This window comes from Anas acuta, chromosome 1, assembly GCF_963932015.1.
Source record: "Anas acuta chromosome 1, bAnaAcu1.1, whole genome shotgun sequence".
In the NCBI taxonomy this organism is placed as follows: Eukaryota; Metazoa; Chordata; class Aves; order Anseriformes; family Anatidae; genus Anas; species Anas acuta.
Window position 1 is genome coordinate 17,169,265 of NC_088979.1, and position 17,619 is coordinate 17,186,883.

The 17,619-nt window shown below is 35.3% G+C and overlaps 1 protein-coding gene across 4 annotated transcripts in view; it reads left to right on the plus strand.

The window, feature by feature from the left end:
* Positions 1-17,619, plus strand: part of ATM (ATM serine/threonine kinase) — a 68,539-nt gene that overhangs the window by 24,870 nt on the left and 26,050 nt on the right. For all 4 annotated transcript variants that reach the window (XM_068670401.1, XM_068670417.1, XM_068670410.1 and 1 more), the window contains 18 exons: positions 454-630; positions 1,251-1,420; positions 1,735-1,981; positions 2,584-2,699; positions 3,599-3,725; positions 4,577-4,776; positions 5,103-5,274; positions 7,310-7,474; positions 7,749-7,881; positions 8,917-9,012; positions 10,331-10,502; positions 11,145-11,286; positions 11,938-12,114; positions 12,571-12,745; positions 15,026-15,113; positions 15,463-15,618; positions 16,676-16,778; positions 17,470-17,558. In XM_068670401.1, the coding sequence (XP_068526502.1) occupies positions 454-630; positions 1,251-1,420; positions 1,735-1,981; positions 2,584-2,699; positions 3,599-3,725; positions 4,577-4,776; positions 5,103-5,274; positions 7,310-7,474; positions 7,749-7,881; positions 8,917-9,012; positions 10,331-10,502; positions 11,145-11,286; positions 11,938-12,114; positions 12,571-12,745; positions 15,026-15,113; positions 15,463-15,618; positions 16,676-16,778; positions 17,470-17,558 (2,705 nt within the window). The remainder of the gene's footprint in view (positions 1-453; positions 631-1,250; positions 1,421-1,734; positions 1,982-2,583; positions 2,700-3,598; positions 3,726-4,576; positions 4,777-5,102; positions 5,275-7,309; positions 7,475-7,748; positions 7,882-8,916; positions 9,013-10,330; positions 10,503-11,144; positions 11,287-11,937; positions 12,115-12,570; positions 12,746-15,025; positions 15,114-15,462; positions 15,619-16,675; positions 16,779-17,469; positions 17,559-17,619) is intronic.

The window sequence follows — 17,619 nt, forward strand, 5'->3', positions numbered from 1 at the left end:
TGTTATTATTAGGAAATTAATAAAAAATAATAATTAAAAAAAAAAAAAAACCAAACTTGAAAATCCTGCTGCTGTGTCTGCTTTAGAGGCAGTAAATTTTGCAGAGGAGCAAGAGGAGACTTGTTAGTATCTCAGTTATTTATCTGCTAAGTGTGTTGCCTTTGTCTGAGTTGCTAATACTACATGTGAACTAAAGTATATGAGATACAAGCTTGTATGCTAACATGATGGAGGCAGTAAATTCTGGTTGAGAGGTGGAGCAGACAGCTGGGGGATTTAATTTTTAAGCAACCAAAGCAATTTTTTCAGAAGTGTTTGTATCAGCACCCTTTGTTCTAACTTATTAATTTAGTTCTTCAGATATTTGATTGTTTTAACAATCAATTTGTTTTAACAGCATTAGATTATTTTAACAGAATTTTTATGTAAGTTCTTCATTATTTCTTCCTGCAGGTTAGTGGCGATGCAAGTTCTGAAGATCTCTTGGATAAGCAGTGTAATAGAAAAGCAGTTTTGCTGATGCTTGTAACCATGGTTCTGTGCTGCAGTCCTGTATGCGAAAAGCAAGCTTTGTTTGCCATTTGCCAGTCTGTGAAAGAGAATGGGTTAGAACTTCACCTTGTGAAAAAGGCAAGTAAAAAAAAATCTGGTTTATATTTAGGTTATAAATGAAGCAAAGCAAAATTGTAATGGTGCAAAATGCTTTTGTCAATTTTGAAAGTTGTTATTTTTTTTAATGCAATGCATGGCTAATGTGAGACTTAAATATCTGAATGAGTTTGTAATGAAAGCTAATGATCTGTGTAATGTTAACACAGAAGTAATGATATCATAAAAAGCAATTTTAACAGTAAATCCTGTACCTTAAAAGCACAGATCTAAAACACGAATAGATTTTTGAACACTAAAGATTTCAGAACTCATTAAAAATTCTTTCTCTCCTCTAAAAGTAAGTTGAGTTTTCCAATGTGGAAAATATGTAAAGTAAATGCAGTATATTGGAAGATGATATGTGTCTTGATGAACTTTTATGTTGCTCTTCATAAGGGTGTACTGAAATAATTGCTGTTCATACTACAGTCTATCATGCTGGTTGTTTTTTTGGTGTGTGTGTGTTCTCTCATTTTTATCACTTTCTACTCAATGTCTCTTGTTCTATGTGCAGTCTTTACCCAGCAAAATATATACCAGTTTGTCCTTTCTTTGCATGCTACCTCTTCCAAGGCAATTAAATCTTATTTAATGCACAGGTTTTGAAAAAAGTATCTGACATTTTTGGCTATAAAAGTATAGAAGACTTCATGACATCACATTTAGACTATTTGGTGGTGGAGTGGCTGAAAATAAATGACAGTGGATACAACCTGTCTGCCTTCCCTTACGTTCTTCTGAACTATACTAGCCTTGAGGAATTCTACAGGTAAATTTGCTATGTCAAAGTAGTTTATCTAGATTTATTTACAATTATGACACAAGGTTTCAAATATCTAAATGTAGTTACGCATCAAGATTTTACTGTAGGAAAAAGTATTGAGAGCTTTTCTAATGTATTCTTAGCATCTTGTATACTATAGTTATGCTGCAAAGACTTTTTGTGTAGCAGTAGCTAGACAATAATTAACAAGCTTAGTTATAGAGGAATCTAGTGGGAGAATGATATTTGCTGTATTATGCTTGAGATTTTTTCAAAAATGCAATTCAAGGACATTCTGGAAATGTATTTACTACATGTAGGTCTTGTTACAAAGTTTTGGTTCCACACCTGGTCATTAGAAGTCAATTTGAAGATGTGAAATCACTGGCCAACAAGATTGAAAAAGACTGGAGGCAGGTTTTGGCAGACTGTTTTCCAAAGATACTTGTGAACATCCTCCCATATTTTGCCTATCAAAGCCATGGAAAGAGTGAAGTAGCACAGCAAAGAGGTACAGCTTCTAAAGTGTATGACGTGCTTAAGGATGAAGACTGCTTAGGGAAACAGGTATCAGTTTTAAATGCGTAAATTGAGTTGTATGACGTGAAGGAAACTCCTATATATATATTTTGTAAAAATATAAATAATTCATGTTTATAGATACGAGATTATTGTTGTAATACAGCCAAGCTAGCTGAATTTGTATCCCAGATTTTTCAAGTAATTTGGGTTCAATAGTATCCTTCAGGCAGACAGTATCTGAAGTATAATTTATTTCAGAACGTGATAAAAAGAAGTTTAATTATACAAGCCTGAGTTCCCCTGTTACGTATCTCTTTATGTAAGTCATGTTTTCCTCCTAAAATATTTTTAATACTTTCTGAAGGCTCTCCTTCTTCCCCAGAGGCAGACTGTATACAGAACAAGTAGTAAGAATTAATCTTACTTTTTTTTTTTTCCAAATGCAAGGGAAGCAATTCTTCTGCGTGTGACTGTCATAGGTAAGACCTAGCCAGGTGTAATTTCTGAATAAATTGTATGTCTTGACTAATTCAACAAATAGAGAATCCAGACAAGAAAAGATTGGTTTTCACAGAAGGAAAAAAAAAAAGTGGTAAGTTATTTTAGCTAATTCGTTTCTTACTAAAATACTGTTTTTCCTCCTCTAGGAAATTGACAACTTATCTCATAATAATTTATCAGAAATTGTGGTTGAACTGTTGATGACCTTACATGAGCCACCTAATGAGGAGGCAGAAGGGTCTCATCTCAGTAAATACATAGGGTAGGTACTTGTAGATTTTTAAAAATTTGTAGGTTTTTTTTATGTATTTCTATAACATTATATATGAGTGTATTTGTATAACATTGTGTATTAAAATGTGCCCTTCAGGCATAAGAAGAGATAACTTTGAAACTGAGAATTAGTGGACTTTATTTGCATTAGTGATGATACGTCATGTGCATCCTTTCTAAATAGTTATTCCGTGATAGCAGTAAAGGGGGATCTCTCTACAATATGTCGGTTAATGGAAAGAATGAATAGGTGCGCAAGAGAATTCCATTGTATGTTGATAAGCTCTGGACTATGGCAATGTTGGATTAGATGAATTTAAACTAGGATGGAAAGCCACCCTGTAAAATTTTACTTGCAGTAAAATTAGCCAGGTTTTAATGACTAATTTCAAGTCATTCTTTCAAAGGTCTGTAAATATTTAGAAGTCAGAAGTGAAAGTGAACCTTTTCTTAGCAGTTCCTGTAGTGGCTGCTCTTGTACTTGGTAAGAAAATTGCTTAAACAATGTCAAATTAACTAATTCCCAGCTAATAGAAATATTTGAATGCTAAAAATAGTTTCATTTTCATTTTTAGATTTTCCTCCAAAGTACCTTATATTAGGCATATATATATATATATATATATATTTTAGCAATATGGTCTTTCAAAAAAAGAATTAAAGAGTGTTAAAGAGAAATGAGACCTTGAAAATTGCCTTATAGGGGCAACAGAGTTAGGAATAAAAAGTGTGTCACTCTGCTTGGTGTTTAGAGAGCTTCTCACTTACTGAAAGTAGAAAGGATTTCCTAGGACTTTTCCTTCTATTCCATGAGACATATGTCATTTAACACATGGGGTTTGATACTTGGGAAAAAAAAAAAAAAAAGCCTCTTATTTATTCATTCAGGGAACTGGATCCTTCACCTAATCCTCCTCATTTTCCGTCTTACGTGATTAAGGCGACCTTGGACTATATTAGCAGCTGTCATAAAAGCAAATTAAAAAGTCTCATAGCCGTTCTTACTAAAAGCCCTGTAAGTATGTAAAGTATGTAATAATGACTTTTTTTCCCTTTAGAATATAAAATTCATTTTATGGGTACATTTAAGTTTAGTTAGACATTTTCATCATGTATATTTGAGGAAAAAATACAAACTTAGATGCATTTTTGTTCTCTTTTTTGCCTTGTGAAAAGGAAGAAGTCCTAAGTTCTGGGATATGGTAACCTCACAAAAATTCCAGGGCTTAGAGTATAATTGCATTACATAATGCATATCCAGTAATGTATAAATGGAATTAAAGGCTGGGGAAATGTCTGTATACAAGATACAATTTAGATGTAATTTATTTATTTGGCGTATGTCTGAAAACATTCTAAAGTAATTATGTTTGGACAGTTTTTTTCTAATTACTCTCTACAATTCAGATATTAAAGTTAGCTTTCCTTAATGACAGTGTGAAATTCTGTAGTCTGTCATATTTTCAAACACTTGATTTTCTGTTGTTAATAGCAAATAAGAAGGTATATAAAATGATGCAGCATAAACATATTCCTGTTTTCTAACATAATTCCTTAGAAACTTATCTTTACAAAGATAATGCTATTTTATTGCATATGTTGTGAAGAACACAGCTTACTTTGCCCATCCATAATGAATTTAAAAATAATAATAATAAAAAAAAAACTTCATGAAGCATGTTTGTCTAAAACTTTTAAGCGTCAAAGTTAGTACTGCCAGCCAGTGGAATAAATTCTTTAAATTTTTTTAACGTCTTAGTCCATATAGATATGTCTCCCTATTGCTTAGCTTTTTTTTTTGATATACAGTATATATCTGTTGGCATTATGAATGATCTTTTTACTCATAGTTCTATTTATTTTTAGGATTCATTCCAGAAAATTCTTCTAGCCCTTTGTAAACATGCATCAGATACAAACAATGTCTACAAGAGACACAGAGTTCTTATAATTTATCATTTCTTTGTTACTCTGTTACTTAAAGAGATAAAAGATGGTTTAGGAGGAGCATGGGCTTTTGTCCTCCGTGATGTAATTTATACCCTGATTCACCACATCAACAGCAGGTAAATATGACAATTACGTCATGGGTGTCAATAATCCAAAAGCCTTTTTATTTTTTTATTTTGTTCCCTTTTGGAAATACATTCTTCTGTATGCTTTTTACTTGATTTTTAAGGTGTTTCAGTCAATTTGTGTATTTTTCAGTTCTCCTTTATCTCCTGAGCTAAATCCTTAGAGCCTTGATAATTTTTGTTTAGAATCAAATTTTCCCATAAAGATTCTTCATATTCGTCTTTTTCCTCTATTCTTCCATGTTGTATAATAGCTTAATACTTGAGACAATGGCAATTTGTATTTCGTTAATTTAATTTTTTGTTTCCTGTGGCAGACCTGTTATCAGAGACATATCCGTGCGCAGCTTCTCACTGTGTTGTGATCTTCTTCATCACGTTTGCCACACAGCAGTTACATGTTGCAATGATGCTCTAGGGAGCCACCTCCACGTTATTGTAGGAACACTAATACCTCTTGCCGTGGACCAACCTAAGATTCAGCAACAGGTAGTTCTGAGTTGCGGTTGTTTGTACTTATTCCTTGTCTGTTAGCTTTTAAGTTTATGTTTACTTCATAAAAGGAATTCTTAAATTAGTGTTCAATTTCAGTTCCTTTTTTCTGTGCTTCGTAACTACACAAAGCAATAACATCATAATGTTATTTGGCATGTAACTCTATACCTATAATTGTTTAGATAAAAATGTCTACTTTTGGTGTTTCTGTGTTCTGTATTTGTAATGCCTATGGCTTTAAGCAGTGATGGAGATATATTCCATCATAACTGCTGAGGTTACTCTATCACTTACTTTCTAATTCTCTGTTTACTTAACCTATTAAACAGTTATCTTTTTTAGTTCTTAAAGAGCTTTAATGCTGTCCTTATGCCTTTCATGTCTTCTTTGAATTTCTGTGTCGGTTTCAGTCAAATATGAAAGAGGTATAAAACCTTCAAGGTAAGTTTCAGAAAAAATGTTCTCAGTAGAGAAGAGACACCAAACCAGTGGTACCAGTAAAGAAAAAGAAAGACAGAACATAGCTATATGTAAACTGCTGGTGATGGCAAGTTGGTTACAAGAGATCAAGCAGCCAAGCAGTAGCCTACAAAGCTCTCACCTAGCCATGGCCACACTGCTTCTTGCCTTGTGGAAAATTACGCAGGAAATACAATGGAGACCTTTGGAGGGGGAAGCTGTTTAGAAGACAAAGAAGAAATAGGTGTAGAGAACAGATGTCAGTGGTTCAGCTGTTTATCGATTAAAACAATACTAAAAGTGTATTTAGCACTTCATCCTTAACAAAGAAATGAAGCAGTTTCTGTTGTGTGACAAGCTTTGTTTTCCTTCTGGTGATAACTTGTATGTGGGGTCTGCTGGGGATGGAAATACAGTTAGATTCAGAGACTTCTAATCTGTAGCTGAAGGTGAGAAACAAGTATGCTTCTTGCACTTGAGTCCTCACCCTTGCCTTCTAACTTACTCTGGTGACATTTTACCGTATGTTGGTCATGGTTGCAGTGTAGCTAGCAGTATGTTGACCTCTTACTGCTTCCAATTCAACTGTAGAGCTACACTGGTTCAGCTAATAATTACCCAGTAACCTTTTTCCCAGCCCAGTGGTCACCAACCTGATGTTTTATAATATCTCTGTGCAAATAATTTTACATGCACAGCTGTGAAAGCAATATGTCAGGGCATCCCTGGGCAGAAACAAAGTGGGGAGGACAGAAACTTCTCCAAATTCAAACTGCTATCATATGAAATCTTCTAATGTTTCCTGCAGGGATGTATTTCCTTTAGTGGTGTACTTTTTAGTTTCTTCTATTTATTTTCCTTCCAGCATTGAATGGAAGATAGTCAATTATTTTCAAATAAATACAAGTGTCCAAACAAAAACCTCATCATTTAGATTGTAGATCTTCAAAGCTGCCTGTATTGAATATCCAGTTGCATTCATTAGTTAGTAAGTACAGCACAAAAAAAATGCATTTTTCAAAGAAAATATGTTATCCCTTATGCAAGCATTTATTTAAATTGTAGACCTGCTATGAAACAAATTCTGCCAGAGTTCAGAGGTTTGGACAGTAAATCATTATTTTAGGCATTTGTTGGGATTTCAAATTACTGACACTACATAGTAGAAATTAACAATTCATAGATAAAATAGAAATAGTAGAAATTTTAAAAGTCCCAGTAACATCAAAAGGCCTGCTTGTGTGTAGTGTGTTGCTAAATCATATTCAATATTGTATTGCTCAATGCTTGAAATTAGCTTTATCAAAAGACAGGATAAAACTGCAGGTTGTGATGATAAACACTTTGTTACCAGTTAGGGAAGAGGCAATAGCAAAAACTCCTTTTCAGAGTATGCCTGTGATTTCCCTGTGCCTCTGAAAATTTTACAAGTTCTAATATTGTAAACGAATTATCTTACCAAGTTTTTAATAGAGTTCTCAGTTTATTGAAACTAAGAGAAATGCAGACTTTATAACCTAAAGAAATATGGCTCCAAAGTGTTTCTCTTTCATTTACTTTTTATGTTCAGGTCCTAGGCTTATTGAAGTATCTGGTGATAGACAATAAGGATAATGAAAATCTGTACCATGCAATCAAACGCTTAGATCCTTTTCCTGAATATTCCGCTTTTAAAGATTTGCGAACAACTCAGCAGAAGATAAAGTACAGTAAAGGACCATATTCTCTTTTGGAGGTAATTACATTTTAAATTATATCTCATGGTGTAGTGGTTTTTGCAATAAAACTTTAAAAGAAAAATAGTTTTGGAACTACATGTGTAATTGAGAAAGATTTAAATTAGATGTGAATCGTTTTTATTGCCAGTTTCAGAAATTGAGGTACTTCTAGTTCTCCATTCTTACTTTGCATCTCTTAATCTCCACATTGTGGACTGCTGTGTACCACTTCTTTACTTGAAGCCTTTATTTGTGTGTACCTTGTGCTTAATACAAACTGTTGTTTTGCAGGAAATGAATCACTTTCTCTCAGTTAGTGCTTGTGATTCACTGCCCTTAACACGACTTGAAGGACTGTATGATTTACGCAAACAGTTGGAACGATATAAAGATCAGATGAAGGATCTCCTGAAGACTTTCCAGGGTACAGACATCTGATTATGTGTTTTATTTCATCTGTATCTGGTTTTAGATGTGTAACAGTATAACCCTATTATAGTTTGACATCAAATGATTTATTTTGTGTCCTGTTTTTTGGTATGTTTAGCAATGTAACCTTATTGCAATTTCACACGCAGAGTAGAATGGCATGTATTATTGATGCAAAATCTGAAATATCTCCTGCAGAGCCTGTTATAAATGTTCTGTGAAATGTTATATGACAGACAGGGTAAAATGCCCATATAGTTCTTGGAGTGGGGCATGCATTATTGTGAATGACAAGGATAATGTATAAGTATATTGTTATATGGCTGCTTAATGAGTTTTCTTGTATATGAGTTTCCCTGCTCCTTTACAATTGCATTTAAGTAGCTTCATTACCAAAACTAGATTTTAGAAAGGCATAATATGTTAGAAAATAAATCTCACAAAAGTTTGAAAATAATAGGATTTAGTTTAGTTGAACCTTATCATATCACAATGCTTTAGCTTCCAGTCCAAACCTAGTTCGTTCCTATTTTGGATTTCAGATGTTTCTAACAAGGCCATTTCATTTTTTTCCTCTACGTCAAATCTGCATCTGCTTGTTTTACTGAATGAGTGGAATATAAAAAAAGATGATGTAATTTTCTTTAGATAAATGAAGAGTAAAATTCGAGGAAGCACAGTCATCTGTCCTAAGGCCATAAGTGCATTATGTCCACGTTTTGAATATCAGTTACAGTTTCAGTCTCAAAGTTCTGCTTGAAAATAAGGGTGTTTGTAAAAGGCCAGCAAGTTTGTGTGGGAAAACATCAGAGTAGAACTTGAACAATCTAGACCTTGTAAGCTTGGAAAAGGATTGAGTAGGAACAGAGAGATCTGTGAACTGCTGAATGGTGTGAGGAAGCTGAGTAGGGAGCAGCTATTATCACTTTTATCACAGTATGAGAACAGATGAAGTTCTGTGGTAGCATTTATAGAAAAAGAGAAATTACATTTTAATGTGTTTTGTTTTGTTTTTCTTTGTGAATGATAGAAAAACCAGAAGATTCTGTAATAGTGAAACTGGTGGTGAGCTTACTGCAGCTGTCCAAGAAGGCATTTAATCATGCAGGTGAAAAAGCAGTGCTGGGTAAGTTAATTGGTCTCACAGATCTCCTAGGGCTGTCATTGCAAACAAAGATTTGAAACTGTGGCTGTTCTCAGTGTTACTTCCCAATGTTATTTTGCCTTTGCTGCTAGAGGGCTAGAGGTAACCATCCTTAGAATGGTTAGAATGAATCTTCTTTTCAGTCACTGCATATAACAATTCAGACTAATATTGTAAATTTAAATCAGTTTAGACCCTAGTCTCTTTTATACTCATGAAGACACCTGCCATTATACGGGTCACTTAAGTAGGTTGAAAAATAGTAAGAAAAATGGCAGAGAACTTACCTTGAAATTTGAAAGGCATATTTTAGTGGAAATCAAAATAATTATTGTCCATCTTAAAGCCTCTCATGTATTACTAAATTTATTCTCACCATTTATGTTGAACACTTGATTATTGTTTAGTCCAATGTACCAATGTCAAAATACAAATCTGCTTTTCCCAAAGTGGGATTTCCTTCCATGAAGGTGATGTTTACTGAGATTAGATGTCTAAAACAGCTAGATACACAAATCATGAGAACATTTGCCTTAATATATGTATTTGTCTAAAGTACTAATAACTGATCATTGCAATTGCAGCTCACATTGACTTCAGTATGATACAACACTGCAGCACCTCTGCAAGCTGTATGTTTCAGCCCTTTCTGCATTGTGTTTCCTTAGATGATTTGTTAAACTTAATCCAAAACACAACCTGAGTATCTTCAGTTTGCTGTGGTTGTTAAAAGCAATATTGTAGAAGATGGAAATGTTATCAAGCATGGCAAGTAGAAAGGAAAAAACAGGGAAATAAATATTGATTCCTTTCTAATGAAAATTATTATCCCCCCTCTTTTAGAAACTATGTTCAAAGTCAAGGTCATTTTTTCCTTGTATATAGTCTTGTGTTTTAGGGAATATATTCATGATTCCCTTAGATTCATGATTTCCCTTAGATAGATTCATGATTTCTCTTAGTGGCTGTGATTCTGACCTTTTGCACTTACCTGATTTGGATACAAGCAAAAATAAAATCTGTGTCTGATTTAATCTGCAAAATCCAGAGCAATATACATTTTGAGAAAACTGAATTAGAAAGCATAGCTTTATTATTTATGAGGATTAAGCTGTGAAACATGCATGTGATTTTAATCATAAAGCTCCTGAAGTGATTATTTATAAAAGTTTGCAGCTTTTGACCTCATAATAATGAGCTCATAACAATGGTTTGTACTAATTGACTAGTCACAGCATTTTTTTTAGGGTCAAACCTTGTTTTAGTGTGTGTAAAAATATAAAATTACCTTCATTTGCAGAGGCTGTTGGAAGTTGCTTGGGAGAAATAGGTCCCATGGATTTTTCTACCATAGCTCTTCGACATGCTGAAAATGCACTAGATTCTAAAGCAGCAGACTTACTTGAAGATAAAAAGCTTCAGTGGGTCTTTATAATGTTAACTCAAATAAATACTGCTTTAACTGATAATTCGTGAGTATATTTATTTATTTAATTTATTCAGTCCAAAGCTTAATAGGGGCCGTTAAGCTGTATGTTGCTGATATCTGAGTAACACCTCTGAAAGTGCATTTGGTTCATCCCTGTTAACACACAACCATGTGATTCCTCAAGGCTCAGATTACTTATCCAGTCAAGCTAGAAATTGTCTAATTAAACTTGAGCCAGAGAATCTCTTCTGTGCTGTAGAGGATAGCGATGTTGTAGAGTAAATACTGAGGCTTTGCTTTATAACAAGGTATGGGATGGTGTATTTTCAGGTTGGAAATGAGGAGAAATTTCTTCTCAGAGTAGTTACACATTGGAACAGGTTGCCCAGGGAGGTGGGGGAGTCACCATCCCTGGGGGTGTTCAAGGAAAGGTTGGACCTGGTGCTTAGGGACAGTGTTTAGTGGGTGACATTGGTGGCAAGGTAATAGTTGGACCAGATGATTTTGGAGGTCTTAACGTCCAACCTTAATGATTCTATGATCCTAGTCATGAAATTTTTTTGATGTGATGCACACGTTGTTAGATTATGGAATTCATTGCCTTGTATGTTTATAAAGGTGATTTTGAAAATAAAATAGCTGAATGAAGTTATTAATAATGACATTCTGTATGTTGTTCTTTCAGTATTGATGTTAGAGCTGCTGCTGTTTCATGTTTGAAAAACATATTAGCCACCAAGTCTGGCACTGAATTTTGGGAAGTTTATAAAAAAAGAGGTGATCCCATGTTAATCTATCTACAGCCTTTCAGAATGTCTAGGAAAAAGGTACTTCTTCTAATATAGCTTATTTACAAGACATGAGGGGTAGGGAAAGCATAGAAATAATAATAATTAAAAAAAAAAAGTAAATTTGAAAACATTTTTGAGATCATCTTTGTTGAATCCAAGGGTTGACCTTTTCATCTGTCTTATTGCAGATGTTGTTGCTTTTGTACATCTCCTGTTTTTCCTTTATGTTTCAGTATCTGGGGCTTCTTCAGATAGGAAATTACCAATGTGATGTTAGAAAGCTATGTGCTTTCATTACTATACTGATCATTTCTGATTGCCTGCATAGAAATCTAATGCATTCTTTCTCAGGATTCCAACATTTTATGCAAAAACCTTGTGGAAAATAAGTCAAAAAAAAGGTTACGTAATTAACCATAAATCAGATATTTCCTGATTTTCAAACTTTTAATGTGCAACCTAAATGTGCTGTCTAATGTGGCCTTGTTGATGTTATTTGTAAAGTTTTAATATTAATACTTTTGGATTTCCTTGTAAAACTTCACATTTGCATGAACAAAGTCGATATTTTCAATCAGTTCATGCACAGTCAGTATTGTTTTAATATGTTTTAATCTGTGGAGATCGCAGTATGCTTTTTAAATGCTGCGTTTGTTTATATTTGCAATATATGTTTTTCTCTTCTAGTTTTTTGAACTACCAACTAACAATTCAGAGGCTTCTTTAGAAACTTTGGATGACACAAACCTGTGGCTTCCTCTGGGAGAAAGTCATGAGACCTGGATCAAGAGCCTGACCCGTTCAATACTGGACAGTGGAGGTGTAAAAAACGAAGTTCTCCAGTTAATGAAGCCACTGTGTGAGGTGAGCTGAGTTATACACAGACTTCTGTGGGCTGTGATGCACAAAATTATATGATTACTCAGGTTAATAACAAATAGTAATTTCTGCTGTTAAGTTACTACTTAGTAGTAAATCAAATACTTCACAGTCAAGATACTGCACATAAAATACATTTTTGAATACAAGATTTGAGAGAGAATTGCAATCAGTTGAAGTATGTGTGACTATTTAAACCGAATACTAGTATAGCTATATTGAGTGTTACACATTTTTGTATGTTACACGTTCATTCTTAAACATCACATGTTTGTTTTGAATAGTTTTCAGGTTTGTGTCTAAATTGATACATTTTAGTTTTTAGTTTTGTTGTACAGTAAGACAGTAGAATAGCTGTTAGGCTTTTTGAGTTTATTATAACCTGAGAAAGAAGGGCTTTTGGTTCTTTTTCTTAGCAGCTGTTCCCTAACTGCATTCTAGGTGAAAACAGACTTGTGTCAAACCTTGCTTCCATACTTGATTCATGATGTCCTTCTTCATGATTCAAATGAATCTTGGCGAAATCTTCTGTCAGCTCATGTCCAGAAGTTTTTTACAGCCTGTTGCAGATTTGTCTCTTCTAGTAGATCAGCTACACCACCAAGTTCTGATTCAGGTAATGTCACAGTATTTTTCTTTCAGTGAGAAGAGGGATCCTGGTTGTGAGAAGACTCTTCTGACTTCAAATACATGATGCATACTTGTAGGTAGATAGAATTCGAGAAACTTCTGTCCAGTTGTTTGGTCAGTGGAGGTATCTGTCATTTTGAAGCTTATCATTGAAAGGACACAAGTGGTTTCTTCTGTATATCTCCTTTATTCACAACTGGATAATGTTTCTTACTTGCTGAATTCAGATGTGTTCTAGTGTCGTATGCTGCAAGACTAAGACTTGGACTGTCTCTTAAAATCGCAAACAGACGGTTAAGTTTCTTCCTTACTTAAAAGTGAATAAAGGCAATTTCACCTAGATTTTCCCTTTGGAAAAAAAGATTAACCCTTGCTTGAACATCTGTCCAATGTTGATGATGGTCTCCCTATACATTAAAGAGACTTGTTCCATTCCAGTAGAATGAAAGGAGGCTGTAATCCAAAATAACTGTAGCTGAGTTTGAGTAAATGCAGTAAGTTCCATTCAAAAGAAAGTACTGCTTTGGAGTAGACAAGAGAGCTATTGGACCTTCTTTTAGCCTGAGGATAAAAGTTTGAATTGCTTTGTCTGGCTGGAATGTACCTTCTAATCCAGCAGACTGGTGTCCTTTCAGATTAGATTGTGATTGGAGTGAGCAGAAATTTACGTAAAAAGATCTCTGTTATTATACAGCGGGAGTAGTCTAATATGACTGAACTCAATTCCAGGAGCTGAAATCATATATTTCTCTTATTTGTACGTGGCCCTTAGCACATATACAGTAACTTCAGATTAATATATATATATTTTGAGCAGTAGCTACTCTGCCGTATCTTCCATACCTTCCGAGACTTACTTCTTCAATAATAAATCTCCCACAATAATAAGTCAATAATAAGTCTCCCACAGCATTCTCCTCAAGAAACTGGCTGCTCTTGGCTTGGACTGGCGCACGCTTCGTTGGGTTGGAAACTGGCTGGATAGCCGGGCCCAAAGAGTTGTGGTGAATGGAGCCAAGTCCAGTTGGAGGCCAGTCACTAGTGGCGTCCCCCAGGGCTCGGTGCTGGGGCCGGTCCTCTTTAACATCTTCATCAATGATCTGGATGACGGCATTGAGTGCACCCTCAGTAAGTTTGCAGATGACACCAAGCTAGGTGCGTGTGTCGATCTGCTCGAGGGTAGGAAGGCTCTGCAGGAGGATCTGGATAGGCTGCACCGATGGGCTGAGGTCAACTGTATGAAGTTCAACAAGGCCAAGTGCCGGGTCCTGTACCTGGGGTGCAATAACCCCAAGCAGAACTACAGGCTGGGAGAGGAATGGTTGGAGAGCTGCCAGGCAGAGAAGGACCTGGGAGTGATGGTGGACAGTCGGCTGAATATGAGCCAGCAGTGTGCTCTGGTGGCCAAGAAGGCCAACGGCATCCTGGCTTGTATCAGAAACACTGTGACCAGCAGGGCTAGGGAGGTGATCGTCCCCCTGTACTCGGCTCTGGTGAGGCCGCACCTCGAGTACTGTGTTCAGTTTTGGGCCCCTCGCTACAAGAAGGACATCGAGGTGCTTGAGCGGGTCCAAAGAAGGGCGACGAAGCTGGTGAGGGGCCTGGAGAGCAAGTCCTACGAGGAGCGGCTGAAGGAGCTGGGCTTGTTCAGCCTAGAGAAGAGGAGGCTCAGGGGTGACCTTATTGCTCTGTATAAGTACATTAAAGGAGGCTGTAGCGAGGTGGGGGTTGGCCTGTTCTCCCATGTGCCTGGTGACAGGACGAGGGGGAATGGGCTAAAGTTACGCCAGGGGAGTTTTAGGTTAGATGTTAGGAAGAATTTCTTTACTGAAAGGGTTGTGAGGCATTGGAACGGGCTGCCCAGGGAGGTGGTGGAGTCACCATCCCTGGAAGTCTTCAAAAGACGTTTAGATGTAGAGCTTAGGGATATGGTTTAGTGGGGACTGTTAGTTTTAGGTCAGAGGTTGGACTCGATGATCTTGAGGTCTCTTCCAACCTAGAAAATTCTGTGAAATTCTGTGAAAATCAGCAAAGGAATCAGTCTGTATAATGTCTTGTAGCCTCTTTACAGGCAAGTCATACAAGCTTTGGGTTGCTGAAGAGGTAAGTTCTCCAAACTTGTAGTTAGTTCAGGGACTAATGATAGAGGTCTATTCAAGCATTGTGCTTCTATGCAACGGATCTTACTGAAGCAATAAATGCAATATAAAGGACACTGTTATGACACAAGTTCATTATTTTCTCTTTTTTGAAATATACATCCTAGAGCAAGAAAACCAGCTTTTCAGAAGTCTGGATAAAGTGTCTCGACGAACCATGCTTGCTGTTGTTAATTACTTAAGAAGGCAAAAGAGGTGAATTATGGCTTTCCAAAATGTTGCTTAACTTTAATTTTGACTGTTTTAAGGTCTGTTGATGTTCTAGATTAAGAAAGAAAAATCGGACAGAGAACATTGCTTAAAAGAATAAAGATCTAGTAGTAACCTTACATTTATTATAGAATAGTATGGCTAGCTTTAAATGATAATAACTATGCTGAAAGAGTTTTCAGAAAACTTCTTGCATGATAAACTTCTTATGGTATGGGGTTGGGACTTAGGGCCTAAGGTAGATTCAGTCTTTGGAAGGCTTTATAGTTGAGTTGGATTTATTTTGTTTAATGTTATGTCTGTTACAACAGTATTAAAGTCTCTATTTAATCAGATCTGTTTCAGGTACAGTTTTTGATGACAGTTTCTGGCTAGATCTGAATTATCTTGAAGTTGCTGTAGCAGCACAGTCGTGTGCTGCTCACTTCACAGCCTTGCTCTATGCAGAAATCTACGCAGACAAGATAAATATAGACAAACAGCAAGAAAGGTACAAGGCTTGAGTATTTCAGTTTCTTGACATTTCTAGTAAAATGGATCATGTTTTATGTTTCCCAGTAGTATTTTGTTGTGTAAAAAGCTATGGAAATTTCAGAATAAATGCTCAGGCATGTGTACTGACCTTGAAAATACTCTATTAGTCCTTCAAAGTGATCCCAACCTTCCTAGTTTGCTAGCTATGACACATTTGAAATTGTGGCATTTTAATTACTAACCAGAAAGTGTTCTGTATGTGTGTGTTCTGGAGGAAATTAGTTCAAGCTAGTGCTTCTGTATACCAAGAAGTATTTAAACTCTCTTTCCAAATGGAACGCTTTTCAGATTTTATTTCAGGAAATTAATAGTGTACTGTCAAATTATAGTTTAGTATACTATCAAATAGTATACTGTCAAATAGTGTACTGGTCAAATTATGTCCAAAAGTGAAACAAGGGGGAAAGAAACCACAGACCCTTGACCAGAATTGTATGGTTTTAATTTTCATAATTTCATAATTTCTAGTGTATAACTGATCCTCTGCTGATCTATGTAGAGGGAACTTTCTTTTATATTGCACAATTACCTTTATCTTCTAGTCTAACAAGATCCAAATATGGAACTAATTTACTAGCTTTGGTTTTGCAACTCTAGTCAGTGAGCATATAACAAAAGTATGGTTGTAAGCATAGATATTATATAGTTGTTTCTATTGCTTCACAGAAGAGAGCATTATTGCTTCAGGAATTCACAAGAACACATTAGCAATTTGATTTAATAAAAATCAAACATTACAGTTGTTCCCTCCTCTCCTCCCCCAAAAACAAAACAAAACAAAAACAAAAAAGCCACAAAGCATTGATGTTGAAATCCCTTGATATGGATATTCTTGGTTCTACTTTGCCATTCTGGTAAATGCCATTCTGCCATTTTGAGTAACCTGGGAATGTGACAGGCTCAATTTTGTGTTTGGTATATGTATCCCTTAATTGTAAAGTGTTTTTTCAGCATTACTTTAATTCTTTGTGTGAAATCTCATTTAACTTTACTGGTTCAAACATTTCTTGTAGGTCTTTTAAAAAAGCTAAAAGTTTGACATTTGAAGAAGAAAGTCAAAGAACAGCTATTACTATCCTGAGTGAAAAAAGTAAAGAAACTGGCATAAGCTTACAGGTATATATGTTTACGTGCTTAATAATCTGCAAACCTTCTTATATAATCACAATTAACAGTAGGTCTCATCTGAGCTGAAGGCTGTATTTGAAAGTCCTACCTATGCTCTAATTCAAAGTGAACTCAGTGGCCTTGACAGACAAGTTAAATCAAGTATTAGTTCATATAAAACACTAACTGACAGGTAAACTTTCACTCATCGCAAAAAGACTGTTTCCCAAGCGAATTGACCTTATGGTGGTAACCAGTAAAGTAGGGGTTTTTTTTTGTTGTTGTTGTTTTGTCAGAGGGAATAGCTTATTTAAAAAAAAAAAAAAGTAAGTAAGCTGGTGTAGAAAGTTATAATAATCACAACCATAGTAGCATGGTATCTACAAGTCTTATATAATACATAAAATCTTACTCAATAGCCTTGTCTAAATTAGTTCTTTCCTTAGTTCATTGTTCCAGAGCTGCATTTTTTTTTTAATATCGTAGCTGAGAAATTATGTGGTCCTGAAGAGTTTTGCTACACTACAGAATTTTTCTTTCTGTGGTGATAACAGGCTCAGATATCACATACAGGAAAATTAAGCAATGATAACAATGTTAATGGAAGGGACCTTTATTTATAAATTTACATCATATGTATAAAACTCACTCAAACTAGTTCCAAGAGGGGTAGTTCTTCGTTTTGTGGTCTTTGTTCTAGGATCTTCTCATGGACATATATAAAAGCATTGGAGAGCCTGACAGTCTCTATGGCTGTGGTGGAGGAAGAATGTTACAGCCATTAGCACGGTATAACTCGTTAATGGTCTTATGTTCTATAAATAATGTATTTCATTTCCTAGCAAGGAAC